Below are 20716 nucleotides of genomic sequence, written 5' to 3'. Positions count from 1 at the left end.
TTTTTTTCCAGGATGAACGATAAATCACGTAATATCTGTACGGCGTGTGCCGCTTCCACGCCAGCCAATTTATCGAACAATAAAGTAAGAGCTCAAGCCATTGTTCGGGTATAGAAAAATCAGGATAAAAACTTCCGTTTTGCACCGGTGTTCCACTTTTCGGACCCCGTGCAATCGCGTATCGCGTATGTTTGGGAACGAATGTTAGTTAAAATAACACACGCGTCCGCTTAAATCGGTCGTGGACGATGTATGATGTTGCACAATCGCGTTTTGAATACGTTTGGAAATTTTCGAACTCGTGAATTCGGCACGATTGAAATACACGTTTTTTGTAATAGCAGTATTTTACATCTCTCTCTCTCTCTCTCTCTCTCTCGATGGAAATATGAAATTTGCAAGGATGAAAATTTTTAAAAATGTAATAAAATGGATGTTGCCGAAAGAAAAATCGTATTTCGAAATTTTCCTGAATATATATATATAAGTTATGAAGCTGGAATAAATTTTCTTTATATGAAATTTCACTTTTGGACAATTAACGTTTTATTTAATTATAATTTGATTTAAAACTTCGTTGTGTTATTTAATTATATACAGGTAATCATAATAATTGATCTCAAATGTCTGAATAAAATATCTTGTATTAGATTAGAACATCAATGAGATAATAAATATCTATAAAGCCGAATTTACATTTTTCCTTATCGATATGTAATTTTTCATAAAACAAATAATGAAAAATTGCATCGCCAAAATTGAAACTTCAGATAAAAAAAATTTATCACGCATTTCTGACTTTTTACTTTAAAAAAAAAAAATTCCCCCCACGAGATATTATTTCGAAACTCATTTAAATCATTGTTCCACACACAGTTTTTGAAGGATTACTACAAATTCGTGAAACATCATTTAAGTGAAAATTATTTGCCCAAAAATGTCACGAGATTCCCCGCTGTGGACGAATTAAAAGAATTCGCCGAAAAAAAATTTTTCGAATTTTACAATCTAGAGCCTACCTGTGCGGTGTACGCGCCCGGGACTCTCTCCATAGCTGGCAAGTGTATGGGTGTCGCTGAAAGTAAATCATTGTCAATGGTAGGTTGCAAATTCAAGCATTTTTGCGCCGATTCACTTCGAGTCCCGATTTTCCTAGCTCGCACGATCGCTGAACATGCACTTTTCTCACGTGATCGTGGAAAAAGGAATAGAGGCGTGTAACGATACACACACAAATGCGCGCACGCACACACACACGTACATGTACACACATTTGTCTCCGTTTATCTTCCCTTGAAATAAAACAGGCCATTCAACTTGTCACGTTGATAGTTGGTAAATACTATCAGTACAAACGATGTCGGATTGTATCTTTCTTGGACAAAACTAAGGTGGAAAAGGTGGAAATAGGCTTGAAGGAAAACGAACTTTACATAGCGGACGAGGAAAAATTGTGGATACGTTATTTAAAAGGAGCGTTGCGAACTTTCAAGGAAAAGTATTGTAGGTATTAATCGTTCGTCTTCCAATCTCGTTCAGATTCGTTTAGATTTGTCCCAGAAACGTGTTTAACGCGTTCACTTTTCATTATTTATGCTATATATATATATATATTAGTTTTTGCAGAATAGAATCTATTTTTGTTACATATGCAAGATAATGATTTTTCTTTTTGTAGTTGAAAATATCGTTGAAAAATACATGCATATGTACTCGTATATATGTATTTCGAAATTATTGTATTAAAAATACGATGCATCGATTTAATGGAAATAATTGACATGTTTATTATAGTCGTATATAATTTTTTTTAAATGAATCATTATAAAAATTATATTCAAAGAAATTTACGTTCTCACAAGACGATATCGTAAAATTAAATATAAAATTGCAATTCAAATGTTGAATGTATGAAACATTTCCTATTTGTGAGAAAAAAAGATTTCCAATAATATCACGTTTTTTTTTTTCTTTTTTAAGAACAAAACTTCGTTTTAAATAATGGAAAAAAATTTATTTTATCGAATATTAAATATACATTTCAACAAATACTTTTGTGAGGAAAACGTTATTATTATATTAAAATTTAAGATTAGTTTGATCAAGATAAAAAAAAATCAATTAATCACTTAGTTAATAAATACAATAATATACATGCAATGCCACATATTAATTTCAGAGGAATTATCTATTAAAATTCTTTCCTTCATTTTTAATTATTTTAAAGATACAGTTTCGAGAAAAAGAGATAATTTATATTTTTTACATTCGATAAAAAAAAAAGTGTTATCGCAATTAAATCATGTTATAATTGAACTCTTTTTTTTTTTATAATTCACGACTATCAATAGTAAATATAAAATAAATTGAAATTGATATCGCAAATTGATATCGCTGAACGAAAAATTGACAAACATAATTCGTAACGATGTAGGCAACTATAATTAAAATTTGAAAATAAAATTATTCCGACGAAGGAAAAAAATATACCATATAATTGATATTGTTAACAGCGTACATTCCTGGTTTTCAAATGGTAATCGTCACCAACTTGCCTTCACATTATGATCTTGGGAAGAACGCAGCCTTAATCGTTGCTTTGTACATGTTTCTTGAAACGGTATCACACACGTATACAGTAAATATTATAGAGAAAGCGTTAATGTGCCATTCGGCGGAAAAATTAGCGATAAGATCTCCTTACAAAGCCCGGATCTCCGACGTCTTGATCTCTGTTCTTGGAAAGGAGGACAAAATTTTCGTCACCGATGCATATTCTCTTCATTTCGATCAATACGATTGGAACAATATCGATGCTGAATTGATTCTCATAGAATTAAAGATTGAAAGAAATAAATCGTCGGAATGGCATATAAATAAGACACAATACAGGGAAATTATGACAGTGATAAACACGCAATCCCGATGGCGTACGCATCCAATTGGCATGTCAATGTTAAAATATTTATTTCCGGAAAAAACGATAAAAATGATTTATGATGCGATTGATAAGGATAAAAGAATAACAAAAATAGGTTACGCAATTCGAGATGAACAGTGGGAAAAACTGGGTAGGATATTATCAAATGGTTTGATATATTATGTAACTTGTTTTCCATTGTGTAGTATTAATATTGTAATAATTGATGTAAGCAAGTATATTTTACATATATTGTTAAAACATTACATGAAACATAGATACAATATGTTATTTAGGCTGTAGCTTTTTTTTTTTAAATATATATATATTTATATATATTTATATATATTTTGTTTTACATATATAATAGTAGGTCATATCTTTTTAACTTTGATTAATATGTTTCAAAAATTAGCCTATTTAGGTACCGCATATTTCTTGTTAAAAGCAACTTAGCCTTTTTTTTTTACACATTTATACGCAAATTTCAATTCAATATTTATTACATTGTGTATATATTATAGGAGAGCTTTTGTGGGAAAATCATCGATCTGTGTGTAAATACTTGACTTTTTTATCCGACGATATTAAAAATATCGAGAGTACATTCAGAATTATCGAGGGAGTTTTAGGAGCCAGCGTTATCAATTATGGTACAGCTATCATAACATTGGTAATTTAATTACTCTTTTTAAAACAAAACATTTATTTTGAGAAAAAATAAACAAAAACTAATAAATACTATACACTTTAATCATATAAAAAAAAAAAAAAAAAAAACGAAAAACGTAAATATAAATGGAAATATATATTATATGATTATAATTATTACGTAAAATATTAATTAATATTATATTTTCTTATATTTTCTTCTTATTCAAAAGTTGTTTCGATATTTGTTAGTAATATAATTATCTCTCTCAACAGGTACAAAAATCAAAACTGAAAACTTTTCTCTATCATTTAAATCGTACACAAATTCCCTACCAAAAATGTTACTTAATAAAGGCTTGTTCAGGTGCAACTGTAATTTATGGTTACGAAAAACGTATAACGTCGTTTTTGGGTAAAAAATATATTTCTCGTCAGCAAATAAAGAAGTATCATTTGGTGATAAACGAATATGATAACTATGACTACGAATTTACATCAAAATATGAACCACGCTATAGCGCATCACTAAATTTACCACATCTATCTTTTGTTTAATGTCTATTTTTTTTAAAAATCTTTTTAGATATCTGTTTTTATTATGAATATACACATAGGAACCTTTATATTTGTGTACATTTCATTGTGCTTATATCAATTTAATTTTCATTGTTTTTTTTTTTTTTTACGAATAACAGATTATAAACAAATATATAAATAAAACGAAGAAAAAATATTTTACGAAATGATTTTCATTTGAGCAAAAAATATTACGTGTTATATTGCAGAATTGATCTTTTTGATAGAATGTGTTGAATTTGATTGGTCGTCAACTTGCGTATGCATGTTACGCGTGCGCATTGTAATACTATATTTTCTATTCTCTTTATCTCTTTACTCTTTCATCCTTAAAATCCTACATTCTCCCCACTTTTTTTTTTTTTTTTTTTTTTTATATGTAATATTCTCTCTTTATATAAACGCATACACTATTACAATGCGCAGTCATAGAGATAGAAATAGAGAAAGAGACAGAAAAAGAGACAATATTAAAATGCGTATAATTCGTCTTTGTAATTGGGTACAAAGAAACGGAATTCGCGTTTGCACATCACATTACTAAGAGCACTTAAACCACGCGACACTTAAGTGCGTTATAAAAATACGCAATATTATTATGGTAAAATTCATAGTTTTTTTAGTTTGAACGACTGTGTTTACTTATTGAAAAATGGAATTTTCGCGATGACAATCTTGGTAATATCATAGCGTACGGTAATTTTGTTCATTCAATGTTCTATAAAATTTCCAAGAGAGAGCACCAATTGCCATTAAACCTGTAGCTAAAATGATGCCACCTAGAAAAAGGCAAAAATAAATAATTTTTTATTGAATGATCGGTCATCATTATGTTTAAATGAATATTTCCATTCAAACAATTAAATATATAAATGAGCAATTAAATGTTTAAAAAAAAAGTTAATGTATATATTATATATTATATTAATAATATAATAGACATTAATATTAAATACTTACCTAAGAAGCTAAGACCATCAAAATGTCGTTCTTTATAAGATGGTGCAACTTTTGTTGATACTGGAACTGTAGTAATTACAGGAGTTGATGAAACGATGGATGAATTTATAGTAGGTATAATATTTGTAGACTTTTCGGTAATAGTTATATTTTCAGTAGATGTTGCAGGTTTTAAGGTAGATTGAGATATTAGTGGAGTCACAGTAGTGTTATCATTTGAAGTTTTGTTACTGATAATAGTAGGAGTAGTAGTAATAGTAGAAATATTTGTAACAATAGTGACAGAATCAACAGTATCCTTAGTATTGTTAGTAGTAGTAGTATTAACTGTTGTAGTAGAATTCGGGGAATTTATAGTAGGAACAGTATCATTAACTACAGGCATTGTCTGCTGATTGGTAGGTTTATTGAAATCTTCTTCTGTTGTACTAGCTGTATAAAGAATTAATTATATGTATTACTATTAAATCTTTGTTCTAGAAAAAAAGTTCAAATATAAGATTTAATAAAAAAAAAAAATAATAATAAAAAATAATAAAAAATTAATAATTTTTAATTTTTTTTATTTTTTTCATAAATTAGAATTAAATTCTTAATATTAATAATATTAAAAAAATTAATATTTATTTAAAATTTAATATTTTATATATATATACATATATATATATATATATATATATATATATATATATATTATAAAAAAAAAATTAATTCATATTAATAAAAATATATATATATATTTAGTTTATAATTGAATTTTCTTAAAAATTTTAATAATAAAGATTAATAATTTACATGCAACGTAAAATAAAATTAATTCATATAAAAGAATTTCCCATAAATATTTTCGACATTTTGTTAAAATTAATAAAAAACTTTGTAAAATAAATATATATATCTTACATTACAAAATATTGTGAAGTAGAAACATAAAATGGATAATAATAAAAAATTCTACGCATAAAATACTAAAACATAATTAAAAAGCCTAAATAAACTGTTAAATCATGTAGAAATAACGGATTTTAGGAACGCGTTTCTAGAGACATCGAAAAACATAGCAACGACCTGTCGTCTTGTGTAATATGATACAAGTGAACGTGCTACTACTGCGTAAAATTAAAAATGTGTAAAAGATCATACAATACATATTGCTACTTTTCATAAATTGAATATTTTATGCAATATTTTAAGAAATTTTGAAAATAAACTCTTCATTTACATGGCTAAATAGGAAACATTTTGCACATTTATACGCCACGTAAGTTGCCGACATCTGAGAACGAATTTTCCGTTTAAATTTTTCGTGAATGTTTTCCGTGTATATAAAATAAATAATAATATAAGCTAATAATGATATACAAAAGTTTGAATAGAATATCACGCATGAATGAATTGCAACACATATTGTGTTAATAGACATTAACAAAGCAAACATAAAATATTAATACTTACCATTGTTACTCGCAATGCAGTTGATTGTCGTAACCAATAAAATGCAGGTTATATGCACTAATTTCATTTTTGTGGTTTTTAAATGAAAACAATTTCAATAATCACGTACGTTTTTTTTAACAAAATTAGATGTTTACAGACAAATTCTCCGTTATAAATCCGCTACAAAGAAGCGTGCAACGTAAGCTTCTGCTGAAATTGAACTGGTCGCTAGCATCAGCTTCCACCAATTGCAACTGCACGAAGACAGTAGCGACGCTACGTATATAACTTCACTTGTTAAATATATTCCCTAGATGGTTCATACAATGTATATAAACTGAAATATATTATTTTTTAACCTATTATTAAATAAATATTATAAAATAAAATATCGATATCATCTGTGCAATAATTTTGCATTCTTTAAAATATATATCAATATTATGATAATTTAATAAGTATGAATCAATTTTATAAATTTTTCAAATATATACGAATCATATAATTTTATTTTATACATTTTATACATATTTATAAATTTTTCCATCGCAATATATGAAATCTTATTTAAGATGAAAATATTATAGATTTTTATAAATATAGATATTTTTAATATATAAAAACAAAAATACATAAATATATAAAAATATATATATACGTTTTATCCAAATATATTTCGAAATAACTAATCTAGAAAATAAATTACTACACAAAACTTGAAAATAATTATTAATTTTAAAGTTTAGAAAATTGAAATCCGTATAAAATTATATTTCACTATAACGTTCTCAAATTTAAATTTCGAACTAGCATTGATTAAGGCATTTTCTAACGACTTAACACATATAATTAGGATAGAGAAAAAATGCACCAATCAGCAAAGAGCAAAGTAAAACCAGTACACATACCAAAGCGCATATGAACGTTATGTTTTACATTCTGTTCTTATTCGTGCCGGCTTCTTTGCAGGATATTCTAATAAAGTGGCGCACTCTGCCGTTGGAGAGAGAAATCGAAGAGGAACAGTCGGGAATGCCGATGATGCGCGCTCAGCGGTTTGCTGGATCAGTGCTAGTGCTTGATGCGAGGCGAGTGTACGGTAGCGCACGGGCGCTTCGCGTATACGAGTTGTGCACGGACTGTTTTCGTTCTGTCGTTTCGTTAAAGCTCGTTCGTACTACTTGCCGCGATAATGTACGTATATAAAAACATTAGCATATAAAGACGTATAAGTGAGAAAAGTGAAGGAAGAAAGAAAAATTAATCGACAAGTCAAGAACGAACGGTTGAACGAGGAACAGTCGTCGACCAGTTGAAAAGATCGCGAGTGAAGGAACGTAGGGCAGGGTGCCTCGTCACCAGCCCACGAATAAAGGGCAAGAGAAATGGGCCGATCCGTACTTACGTGATAGGAGGTGCATGAGCGCGCGCGCGCTCGCACTCGCTCGCGTGTGTATGTGCGTGCGTGTGTCATCGCTGTGCGAGTGTGTTAAGCGAGAAAGGGATGAAAAAGGGTGAGAATAATTTGGCTAAATTTCAAAAGTGAAAAGAGTTGATCACGGTGTCGTGGTCGCGATTGTGATCGCGTCCGTTTCTCGGCTACAAGTTAATCGAAAAGCCGCGCGCAACCACCGTCACGCAAGATGACAGCGAAGTATGTTTTTACGACGCTGATCAACGCAGCTTTTCTTTGCCTTGCATCAACGATACTCTCGGAATCGGCTGGAACGTCTTGCAAGTGGTTGTCCGAGGGTGGTAACGACACACGTTCCGCGGACTGCACTCTTCGTGTATTAGATCCTGGTGCGATTACTGGTCTAGTCGCGTCCCTCGACGGCGCTTTGAAATTACGGATACGGTGCAGCGACGTCCATCATTTCGAGAGCAGTTTCAACGCGCAAAGTTGGCAACGTTTGACTAGTTTGCACGAGCTGCACGTGCACGGTTGCAAAGTATTGCGGATACCCGAAGGTGCATTCCAACCGCTTCTAGAACTCAAGAAACTGACTGTACAAACTTTCAACTCCGTGTGGGGTGCAAGCCGTTTTCTCGAACTCGCGCCCGATTCTTTCCTCGGTCTGCGGGAACTGCATACGTTAGAAATTGTGGAGAGCAATGTGCAAGCGTTACCAGTGAACTCGCTTTGCTCCCTGGATAATCTGCAAACGTTAAATTTAACGGAGAATCGTTTGCGCGATATAAACGATATTGGATTGAATCGACGTGACTCGGACGACGGATCCGACGGAAACGACGGTGACGAGTCGTCGTGCCGCGCGGACATTCGAATTCTGGATCTGTCGCGGAATGAGATTACGCGTTTGCAAGAGAACAGCCCGTTGCTCGATCTTCGCCAACTACAAGAGCTACACCTGCAACGGAACGCGATCGTGGAAATAGCCGGTGACGCGCTCACCGGGCTCACCGTGTTGCGCACTTTTAACGCCAGTTACAATTCACTGGACTCGTTGCCCGAAGGATTGTTCGCCAGCACGAGGGATCTTCGCGAGATACACCTGGCGTACAACGGGCTCCGCGACTTGCCCAAGGGTATATTCACCCGTCTGGAGCAGCTGCTTGTACTGAATCTCGCCGGCAATCGGCTCGGCAGCGATCGAGTGGACGAGACCACGTTTCTCGGTCTAATACGACTGATCGTTCTCAACCTGTCTTACAACATGCTCACGCACATCGACGCTCGTATGTTCAAGGATCTCTTCTTCCTTCAAATTCTCGATCTTAGGAACAACTCGATCGATCGGATCGAGAGCAACGCCTTTCTGCCGCTCTACAATCTGCACACCCTCGAGCTGTCCGACAACAAGCTTCGCACCGTGGGAGCGCAACTGTTCAACGGCCTGTTCGTCCTGAATCGGCTCACGTTGTCCGGCAACGCGATCGCGAGCATCGACCCGCTCGCGTTTCGCAACTGTTCCGACCTGAAGGAACTGGATCTGAGCGGTAACGAGCTTACGTCCGTGCCCGACGCGCTGCGCGATCTCGCGCTTCTGAAAACTCTCGACCTGGGCGAGAACCGGATCAGCAATTTTTACAACGGCTCGTTCCGCAATCTCGATCAACTCACGGGATTGCGGTTGATCGGCAACGATATAGGCAATCTGTCGCGCGGCATGCTGTGGGATCTGCCGAATCTGCAGATATTGAATTTGGCAAGGAACAAGGTTCAACACGTCGAGAGGTACGCGTTCGAACGGAACATGAGATTGGAGGCGATCAGGCTCGACGGCAACTTCCTCTCGGATATTAACGGCGTTTTCACAAGCATTGCAAGTTTGTTGCTGTTGAACCTGTCGGAGAATCACATCGAGTGGTTCGACTACGCGTTCATACCGGGAAATTTGAAATGGCTGGACATACACGGGAACTTCATCGAGAGTTTAGGAAATTATTACAAGATTCGCGACTCGAAGGTGAAGACGTTGGACGCCAGTCACAATCGTATCACGGAACTGTCCCCGCTGTCCGTGCCGGACAGCGTCGAGTTGCTGTTCATAAACAACAACTACATCAACCTTGTACGGCCCAACACGTTCACGGACAAGGTGAACCTGACCAGGGTCGACATGTACGCGAACATGATCGAGACGATGGAGCTGACGTCATTGCTGCTGACCAAGGTGGCGGAGGACCGGCCCCTGCCAGAATTCTACATCGGCGGCAATCCCTTCAACTGCAACTGCTCGATGGACTGGCTGCCGGGAATCAACAATCAGACCTCGACCAGGGAATATCCACGGATCATGGACCTGGACAACGTGATGTGTCGCACGTCCGGCCCACGTGGCGTTGCAATCGTGTCCGCCTCGACGGCCAGATCCGAGCAGTTTCTCTGCCGATACGAGGCCCATTGTTTCGCCCTGTGCCACTGCTGCGATTTCGACGCTTGCGACTGCGAGATGACCTGTCCTGCCGGTTGCAAGTGCTACAACGACCGCACGTGGAACACGAACGCGGTGGACTGTTCCGGGTTGGGCGTGGAGGAGATACCGCGCCGGATCCCGATGGACGCGACCGAGGTTTACCTGGACGGTAACGTGTTACGGGAGTTGCAGAACCACGTGTTCATCGGGCGGAAGAACATGAGGGTGTTGTACGTGAACGGGAGCGGTATAGAATCGATCCAGAATCGCACGTTCAACGGGTTGAACAATCTCCAGATCCTACACCTCGAGGACAATCGGATACGGGAGTTGAAGGGCTTCGAGTTCGAACGGCTGTCCCACCTGCGCGAACTCTACCTGCAGAACAATCTGATCGGATTCATCGGTAACCTGACCTTCCTCCCGTTACGTTCCCTCGAAATATTAAGGCTGAGCGGGAATCGATTGGTGACGTTTCCGGTGTGGCAGGTCACCCTGAACGCCCGCCTCGTCGAGCTGTCGCTCGGTAGCAATCCGTGGTCCTGCCGTTGCAAGTTCTTGCAAGAGTTGTCCTCCTGGGTGTCGGACAACGCGCACAAAGTGGTGGACGCGAGCGACGTGTGGTGCTACTACGGGGGCGACGCGAGGCCGGCTTACAGGCGGCGATTGAACGTGAACGAGACGGTCTGTTCCGATTACTTCTCCCAGGGTGGGGTGATAGAGAGCATCATGGTGTCCGATTACTTGCCGCTGGTGGCAGCCACGTTGTCCGGGGTGCTCGTCCTCCTCGTCATCATCGTTCTCGCGTTCGTGTTCCGCGAGTCGGTCGGCGCGTGGGCGTACTCCAAGTACGGGCTGCGATTTTTGCGCGCGAAGCCCGGCAAGTCGAGCGGAGCCGCGGCCATGGCGTCCGCCGCCCCGATGCCCGCCTGCTTCGACTCGGACCGCGAGCGCCTCTACGATTGTTACGTCTGTTACAGCCCCAACGACGAGGATTTCGTGTTGCACTCGTTGGCCGTGGAGCTGGAGCACGGCGCGGCCGGCCTCAGGCTGTGCCTTCACCACCGCGACCTGCCCTGCGTACTCCGCGCTTCCACCCCGGCGCCGGTCGTCCTCGAGGCGGTGCACGCGTCGCGCCGCGTGCTCATCGTCCTCACCCGCAACTTCCTGCTCACCGAGTGGTCCCGCTTCGAGTTCCGCGCCGCCCTTCACGAGGCCCTCCGCGGCCGGACCGCGCAGCTGATCATCGTCCAAGCGGAGAACGCGTATCCGGAAGTGGAGCTGGACCGCGAGCTGCGCCCGTACCTTCGCACCGCGGCCGCGATCCTCACGTGGAACGAGAAGAGGTTCTGGGAACGTCTTCGGTACGCGATACCGTCGGCCGGCGATATATCGATCGAGAGCAAATCGTCGCCCCTCGTCTACAAGCGCAACATAAACACGTACACGTTGGACGGTGTCGGTAGCGTGGAGAAGACGGGCGTGTCGACGTTGCGCGGCCAAGAACGGCAACGCTCCCTGTTCAAAGACTCGTCCCCGGCCACCGCGTTAATGTTGCAACACGCGCCGCCCGCCTATTCCTGCGGCACGGTGTCCGTGCCGCAACAACAACAACTGCCACCTTCGTCCCCGCAACCCAGGCTGACCGTCAATCACGCCTACCGAGATGCGGTTACCGTGCCGGGTAACAATCTCATCGCCACGAACACGACGGTCAGCAGCGGCAGCAGCGAGGATCACAGAAGGCCGCTGTCCGAGCACATATACTCGTCCATCGACTCGGATTATTCCACGCTGGAGAGAACCGCCTGGAGACAACAGCAACCCCCGCCTCCGCCCCCACCGCCATCCTCCGGCCAGGCCTATCTCGTCTAGCTTCGCGCCGATTCTCTCCCGCTTGTGATACTTTTCTTTCCTTTTCTTTTTCCGTTCCTTTCTTTCTCTCTCTTCCAGAGGAGAGAAAGCTTCGTTGTTTTTGTTTCAACCGCCGTGTATTTTCGATGCCGCAAAGGGGACGGATTTCGTGTATATTGTTGTACACTTTAAATACAGCAGCGTACCTTGGATAATTGATAAATGAAAGATATTATTTTCTCACTTCGATCTCGTGTATCGAGTATCCAAGGTAAACGATGGGTCGAACGATTCTTATTAATATATATATCTCTCGAGAGATGTACGTCGTCGAGTTATTTCGCCTTTTTCTCGGGCTGTGCTCAACACAGGGAGAACGTTTTTTATTAGCGTAGCTTATTAGCTTATAAAGGAATAGGCGATTAGCCGAGAGTATTTATTCCACGACTTCTACTACTTTACAGATATTTGTCCGCGACGATCCTTTTTTTTCTTTCCTCCGTTGAATACGTGTTCGCTCTTGCTTTGTTTCATCGGTAAAAGGCGTGATTGTTCACTTTTCCACTTCTGCATTCCCCCTCCCCTCCTTTCTTTTTTCCATCCCTTCCGTCTTTTTTCCCCTCGGTCTATCCCTATTCTATCCCTCCCTCTTCTCCTCTCTCTCTCTTTTCCGTTGTCTCTAGTCCCTCGATATCAGAGCCTCCTTCTCCTCCTCTCTCTTCTATTCGCCAACAGATTGCGCGCGCGCAAACTGTATGATGCGAAATTTCTGAATGGCGTCTCGTGAGAATCTAGTTCGACAGGGACTCTTCTCTTCTCCACACTCCCTCTCCCACTTTACTTGACGACTTTTCACCGAGCGATAAAGTATAAACATGCCATCTCCTTTGCGCCGGGATCACCGGGAAAAATCGTATTTTAATGGCGATTTAGAGATCCATACACACACACACACATACATACACACGTTGTACATATCTATTATTATATATATATATATATATATATATACGGAAGAAAGGAAACGCAATATGTAAATAGTGCTGCAAGCTGTTGCAAGCTTGTATCGGCGTACGTGTACCTATGTACATTGTATATATATATATTACTTATACATATTAACGGAGGAAGGAACGGTGGAACACAGAGACAGTGTGTTACGGTTCTATCGGCCCGATGGAAAGAAAGACAGAGAGAGAGAGAGTTTTAGCTTCGATTTTGAATTCTCGACTAGATAGATACGATGACTTTTTGTAATTTTATATGTCCGATCCGAATGATAAAGAAAAAAAAAAAAAAAAGAAAGAAAGAAAAAAAAAAGAACAAATTGTACGATATGTAAATATGTATCTATAATTGAGAAAAACGTCTTGCCTCATGTAAAATAATTATTTCGTCGCGTAAGGATGAGAAGGAAAAAAAAAAAAGAGAAGGGATGGAGGAGAAACAGCAAAATACAAATACAAACAAACAAAATAAAAAAAATATATATATATATATAAAACAAAACGGTGAAAACAAAACGGTAATTATGAGTGAGAGAAACAGAAAAATTAAATAAATAAATAAAATAAAATAAAATAAAAACGAGAAAGCATGCGCTTTGCGATCTACTGTGAAACGCGACACAAATTGCGCAGGTGTCGTAAACTTAACTGTATACTTGATTTATTTAAATCATGTGAATAAATTTATAAAATACGTTATTACACGCTTGCGAGCATATATCCCGCAACTGTTTCCCGATCCGCACGATAATTCATACACACGTTGATACATATATATATATATATATATATGCTATATTATATGTATATATATATATATATATATATAGCACGAACGAGGAACGTGTTTCCGTTTACTCCTTGGTTAGTTTCGATCGAGTTTTCCCGTACGAAATTAGCGTTTACCGCGACGAAATTAATCGTCGATGCGTAAATATTTTACAACGTGCACGTTTACATCGAAAAAGGAGGGGAGGAGGGGGAAGAAAAACATTTTTATTTATCTCTGTTTCCCTTCCTTTTTTTCTTTTTACGCGAATACATATACGTATTTTTTGTTTTCGTCATCTACACCATACTTTTTTACCACTATATTTTAACATGGGTATTGTTCAAACAAATCCGACGAAATACAAGCCAGAATTGATCATGTGTTTACGCCACGTATGCTTGTTTTCAAATACATATTCCATCCCACGCGTTTGATCAGAATATTTGCAAATATATTCTGTGGAAATGGCTCGTGTGTGTAACAGTGTGTTGTTTCTCACATAGCCAGCGTGTTGTGTCGTTACATACACTGTACTATATACTATATAGATCGCGAACGGAACATTGATCCTAGTCAGCGCCACCGCGCACTCACTGCACACCATCTGCACACTTACATTATTAATGCGCCTACACCACCGCCGCAGGCTGTACGTACCACAGAGACCAATATTTCTATTTGGAAAATCTTTTTTTTTTTATTTATTTATTTATTTATTTATTTCGACAGATGGATCGTTCGGACGTTCACTGGGATTCTCGGCTTCGACGATGACGGGGCGGATATCGTGAACCGGCGAGAATTGACGATGCCGACGGTGACGTAGACATCGTTTCGCGTTCGATCGCGTTTCGTAAGCAAACCTTTCCCCCCCTCCCCTCCTCGGTTCCTTCAGAAACTTTAAACGCGTCGTTTATAGGACGATGACAGCGAAAAGAAAGAAAGAAAGAAGGGAAAAAAGGTCATGCACGATAGTTAGCATATATATATATACATCCAACCGAAAGTAACACATTTATTCCACGGGGAAGAGTTTAGCAGAGGGAAATAAAAGGAGAGGGGAGGGAGGAAAAGAAAGTTTGCCCGTAAAGTTTTGAGCGCATAGTTGCTCTAAGTGCTGATAGAAATCTCTCTCTTTCTCTCTTTGCCCCTCGTTGTCCGTCCATTTGTCCGCCTGTGTATACTGCGCCCCAACCCATTTCATACTTACAACGCGGCCAGGTGTCGTTGAAACTCTACTGTAACATAAATATTTCGTAAAATATAACTTCCGCGGTGCTCTGGTAATCGAGTACGAGTGGGCAGTCCGCCGTTGAAACCAGTTCTCCCCGCGGAATGTAAGTACAGCTGTAATTACCAAGCACACCGTACTTACTCGGCCACCACGTGATCGAATCTAGCCATGGGGAGTCGAGTCTATGGGGGCATTCTCTCTCTCTCTTGACGCGAGCGATCTTTGCGGTATCCGCCAATTTCCGCTCGCGGAAAGAGTGCGCGAGGCAGGGTCGGTCGATTCCGGCCAGGTTTGCTCTCACCGCCGCCACCACGCAATTCAGGAGAAAGGGAATTCACGGGATAAAACGGTCGAGCGTCCTCGAGATTCGCAGAGAGCACCTTTCACCGAGGAGATGAAAAGAAGAGGAGGGTGGGCGCCGCCACGCGTCGCGTCAAGTTCGTTATATGGGTCGTTCTTACGAAACACCATCGAAGCTGGCCAATTGTCGGCCTTGGAGGACTAGCGCTCGATCCATCCCAGTGGCGCAACATTGGCAGGACATTGGCCTGCATCCAACGTGCATCCTCTCCTCTGTCATTTACATATCCTCCGATACATAGCTTCCTATATCGCGCCTTCTTCTTCTTCTTCTTCTCCCTCCTCGCCTATCCCTCTCGACAAAATACCAGTAATCTCCCCGTTGGATATATTGCTCCTTCGATCGGTAACTCCCTTATCGATAATGAAATCAATTTTGCGCCGCGTTTCACTACGTAGCCTTCCACGGCTACGCCTCTGCACTCCTTTCCTCGACTCCGCTCCGCTTACCAAGGGGAGGGAGAGAGATCCTTTTTCCTTTTTTTGTCCGCGCGGATCTCCTCCTCGTCGTGCCTGGTAAAATCGGTTTTACCAGATCCGTGCGTCGTTGGATTCTTGGCAAAAGAAAGAACTTTACATATCCCGTACATGAGTTATCGCGATACATGTGCCGATACCATTCTCTAAAAAGTTCTCTCTCTCCCTCCTCTTGGTCTCTCCCGCGGTTATCCTTCCCTATTAAGGTTTTATATATCGGTCAGGAAACAAGAAGAACGACGACGACGACAATCGTCGGCCATCGCGTGTAATGGTTTCGAATACCCGTTTTTCCTGGTATTTGTTGGCGAGTTGGAAAGCCGCGATATCGTTGGCGGGTTTTGAGACTTGCGTGACGACTGCCATGTTTGCGGAGCGAAGTTAGAGCGCGGCTCGCCCCATCGCGCCACCTGCGCACCGTTACCTGTACCTCTTATCCGTGTGTGCATGTACGTACAAACCATGAACCATATCCCCCTCCTTCATCCCCCTTCACCACCCAACGCCATCCCTTGCATCCCTCTCTAACCCTTGCCGTTAAGCGTACGCCTACGTGAACCTAGTAATTTCGCGAAAACTGCCACCACCGTCGTCACTGTCGCTGTCGTTGCACTCTTTCCTCCCCCCCTCCTTTTTTTCTCCTCCTTGCTCCTACACACGCCACGAACCAACGACGACAAGAACGGGAACAACAATGGGAATACCACGTGTCTGCACGCGATCCTATCCTGACATTTGGCCATCCCCCGTTTCCAAGTGTTTCCCCGTGGCTGAAGGAGGAGGTCGAGTTGTACCTTTAATTCTTAATTGTTACGTTGGATTTACGAGCGTCTCTCCTTCTATAACCTCGCGTTAACCTCTTGCTTTTCTTCTTCAGGAGGACGAAACCGCTCGATCAAGAAAAACTCGATTCGCAAAAGCACACTCTCCTGGAACTTTTTTTTTCTTTTTCAACTTTTTTATTCGCGCACAGGGGAGCGAATAAAATTCCAAGATTCCAAGGTAGAGCGAGTCTACTTCTACCCTCCTCCGATCTGAAACATGCGCGTACGTACACCGTCAATGAGGCGGTTAAATGGGACGGGTACCGCGATCTAAACTGGAAGGCTCCGCTGCGTGACCTGTCACCGTGAACGCCGCTAGATTTATACGCGGATGCTAACTTGTCGCATATTTACTTGGTCGCCGAGTTCCCTTCTCGCCGTATCTACTCCCGCCTTCCTCCAGCTTTTTGAGGTACCTTCCCTTCAACCCACCTACCAGGCTTACCTACACATATACATCTTTCTTTCTCTTTTTCCAGCATTCGCTTCTTTTGCTCGCACCCCCTCGCGATGACAAGCCGCAACAATGCCGAGGGTAGACTGCCCGACGCCACGAGCAGATACCAACTGCCACGCAGCGACGACCACTTTTTTCCTTGCCTCCCTTGTGTCGTTTTCTTTCTGCCTCCATGGGGTAGAGGTAGAGGTATACCTGGCCGCAAATGCCGCGTCCAGGTAGCCAGGCCTGGACTGGTCTGCGTGTATCGACCACCCATATATTCAGGAACTCGTTGCGGGGACCTCGAGTGCAGTGATCCGCATAGAATCGTAACTGAAAAGATCGGGCAACAACGGCCGCCGGCCCGCCTCTCTCTCAGATTTATTTGTAACGCTATTATCTGTTGCACGGGCTTTGCAGTGCTCGTAGAGATACTCTCTCTCTCTTTCTCTCGATAGTTGTTGCCGGACCCGGTGGCCAAGCCCGGGTGTGTTTGCTCGTTTGATCGCAAAGGCGAAATAAATGGGATCGCGGGAGGAGGAGGAGGAACGTTATTTTTCAATCTCGCATTATCGTATTAACGGTGTGACGTTCGAAAACGGTTTTCGTGTAATTAACCTGGTCAAGCGTACGAATTATCCTCCTCCACTTTCTAGAAAAGCGTTTTATTTTTCCTCTCCCATTTGCTTTCCTATGTTTTTCTTTTCTCTCCCTTTTCCTTTCTTCCTTCCTACTTGAAACGGCTTCGTTGGAAAGAAAAATAGAGATGTTTCCCACAGTTGTTCCCCTCGAGTATGCATTCGCTTAGCTGGTATTCGGTGAAAAATTGAATTTATCTTCGATCAGTTTTCTCGCTAATTGTCAATGGTGGAAGGCTGACTGAAGTCGCAGATGGAAATCACCGGAGAATCGGTGTGCCTTCTCATCCGGTGTGCATTCCGTTTTGTTCCTTGCCAACCCATAGTGTGCGCATATACTATATATGCGAGTATCGAATGCAACGAATCGCGAATTGGAACAATAACCGACGAACATTTTCAATCGCGAAGAACACGACGCATATCGATGCGCCGTTCGTGAAAAACAACCAACTAAAAAGCAACGTTAAAAAAATAGGGAGAATAAGAGAGGGAGAAGAGGGAAGAAGAAAATCGTGGACGATTCTTTCAATTATTGGAACGCTGCGTTAAACGAACCAAGTATCGGCAAACGTATTCTCGTACGTTTAAAATATTCCTGCCTGTTCTCCTTGCTCGACGAATAAAACATGTTACCTGCTACGTTTGACGTATGCCTCCGACCCCGGGATCGCGGCAGGCCAAATTTTTGGAAGTTTTTAGCGAAGAATTTGTTCCATTGCACGCAATCTTGACTTATGCATTCGGCCATCGTGGCGGATGCATCCTTGGCATACCTCCACATGCCTACGTGCCCCCCCCCCCCCTCCGTACGTTTATATAAACTCGTGCATGTGCATGCAGAATTTACATATACGTACGTACACGTGTAACGTGGAGGAGGAAGCGTGGGTCTGTGTGTTCCAAATTCGGGGCAAATCGGTGATTCAATTACGACGAAATGTGAACGAAAAGCCCGAAGAGATCCACCGTGATACTTTGCGAAATGCAGTCTCAGCTGTCTAAAATACCGACAGGGCGGAAATGATAGGAATCTTTTTTACGTAATCGAGAAAATCTCGTAATCGATGCAGCTCGATTTTTTTTCACGGTGCATTAGGTAAGGGCCGTGCCTTAAAGAAAAGAGGCATATTTTTCGATTCCTTTAATCTTCTTTTTTTTCTCTTTCTTCTTTTCTTACGTAGCGTTTTAACGGAAAGAAAGCGCAACGAATCATTGGCCGCGTGGAAAATTTTAAAAATTAAAGTCAAATATTTATACAAGATTTATTTAAGGTGAAAGCGTCTTTATAAGTTCGTACTGTACCTACTCGGTACAGGGAGAAGCAAAAAATGCTTAACCAACATAGAACATAAAATCAATACTTTCGGTATAAAATATAATTTTGCATGGATTTCTTGTATATTTGCGTAAATAATATATATATAGTTGAATTTCGGCAAGTGGAAATTATATAGATATCTGGGGGTTAACTGATCTTTGTCTTTTCGAAAAAATATATTTTTACGATTTTAAAACGTTTTCACGAAATATCGTGTATTTAATCAAAATTGTCATATATCCACCATTTTTATTATTTCATTATTCACCTAATCTAAAGAAATTTTCGTTAATCTTGGTTGGTCACAGTTTCAATATTTTTTCATTCTTCTTTGACAATATTTAAAATCTTTTCAATCTTCAAACGTTCCTTTAATTACATCCCAAAAGGATAAAAGAAAAGTAATAATAATAATAATAATAATAATCTAAGCCACTCGCTCAACGGGATTATATTTCACTCGTAGAGAATCGATTTTAGGTTCCATGTTGGTTAACTATTTTTTTTTTTCCATCCCATGTTAGGGAGTTATATAAGCTCGTAAAGTCTTTTAAAATTGTGTACACCTGCATACAGTTTGCATTTAAAATTGCAAAACAATGCGTGTGCCACGTCGCAGAAAAACAGATCTCCGCAATCGGCGATCGCATTAACGATGCAAATCGATTTGCCTGCATGGTTAATTAGATATAGGTATGGGTATATTTTGCGCGTGGCGCGTATTAACGGCCAAGAGAATTAATTAAAAACGGCGTGTATATATATATATATATATATATAGTTATATAGAACGGAATAAACTCTCTTTGCAATATAAACTAGCGCGGTGCTTTATCATCCCGCGTACGTACAGGGCAAACTACACCGTCGCAATCGTGTATGCCTTACGCGTGAAAAAAAAAAAAAAGCGTGAAACTTTCGCGTCGTAAAGGAGTAAAATACGCGCTGGATTCAATATTTTTATCCGAGCGCGCCGAGAAATATCTCGCCAATGAAACTTCGTCCACTGAGTCTTCCCCTTCGTGAGAAGAATTGCCCAGATTCGCCGAACGAATCAACGCAACAATCTGTCTGCTTGACGATCTTTGGTCATCTCGGGACTTTTGGCATTTTTCTCTTTTTAACAAAAATTAGTAATCCGTTTCATAATAATTGCAATTAAATGTAAATATAAAGAGGAGGATGATCAAGTAAAATATAAATAATTTAGAATATTTATATATCGCGTTTATGCTAACAATATATTTCTTCTCTAAAACATTGTACGACGGAGATTGTACAATAATTCTTTTTTTTTTTTAAATGAAATTAAAAGATTATAATTGCTTTGATAATTAAAAATGTGTTGTACACATTTTAACG

At 40.0% G+C, this 20716-nt stretch overlaps 3 protein-coding genes across 3 annotated transcripts; 2 read left to right on the top strand and 1 right to left on the bottom strand.

Annotated features, from left to right (window-relative positions):
* Positions 1-1020: 1020 nt before the first annotated feature.
* On the top strand, positions 1021-3651 carry LOC100578397. Its single transcript, XM_026438973.1, has 2 exons — positions 1021-1503; positions 2514-3651. The coding sequence occupies exons 1-2, from the start codon at positions 1236-1238 to the stop codon at positions 3221-3223; spliced, it is 978 nt and encodes a 325-aa protein (XP_026294758.1). The 5' UTR covers positions 1021-1235; the 3' UTR covers positions 3224-3651.
* Positions 3652-4399: 748 nt separating this feature from the next.
* On the bottom strand, positions 4400-6815 carry LOC408717 (sialomucin core protein 24). Its single transcript, XM_006559088.3, has 3 exons — positions 6566-6815; positions 5111-5542; positions 4400-4929 (listed from the first exon to the last, which is right to left on the bottom strand). The coding sequence occupies exons 1-3, from the start codon at positions 6630-6632 to the stop codon at positions 4835-4837; spliced, it is 594 nt and encodes a 197-aa protein (XP_006559151.1). The 5' UTR covers positions 6633-6815; the 3' UTR covers positions 4400-4834.
* Positions 6816-8190: 1375 nt separating this feature from the next.
* 18-w (18-wheeler) lies at positions 8191-12303 on the top strand. Its single transcript, NM_001013361.1, is given in 1 exon segment — positions 8191-12303. A coding segment is annotated over 1 exon segment (4113 nt).
* Positions 12304-20716: the final 8413 nt, after the last annotated feature.

The sequence above is a fragment of the Apis mellifera genome, linkage group LG2 (genome assembly GCF_003254395.2).
Source record: "Apis mellifera strain DH4 linkage group LG2, Amel_HAv3.1, whole genome shotgun sequence".
Lineage (NCBI taxonomy): Eukaryota > Metazoa > Arthropoda > Insecta > Hymenoptera > Apidae > Apis > Apis mellifera.
Note: the sequence above shows the minus strand (reverse complement) of the source record. Positions and strands in the feature narration are given on the sequence as shown.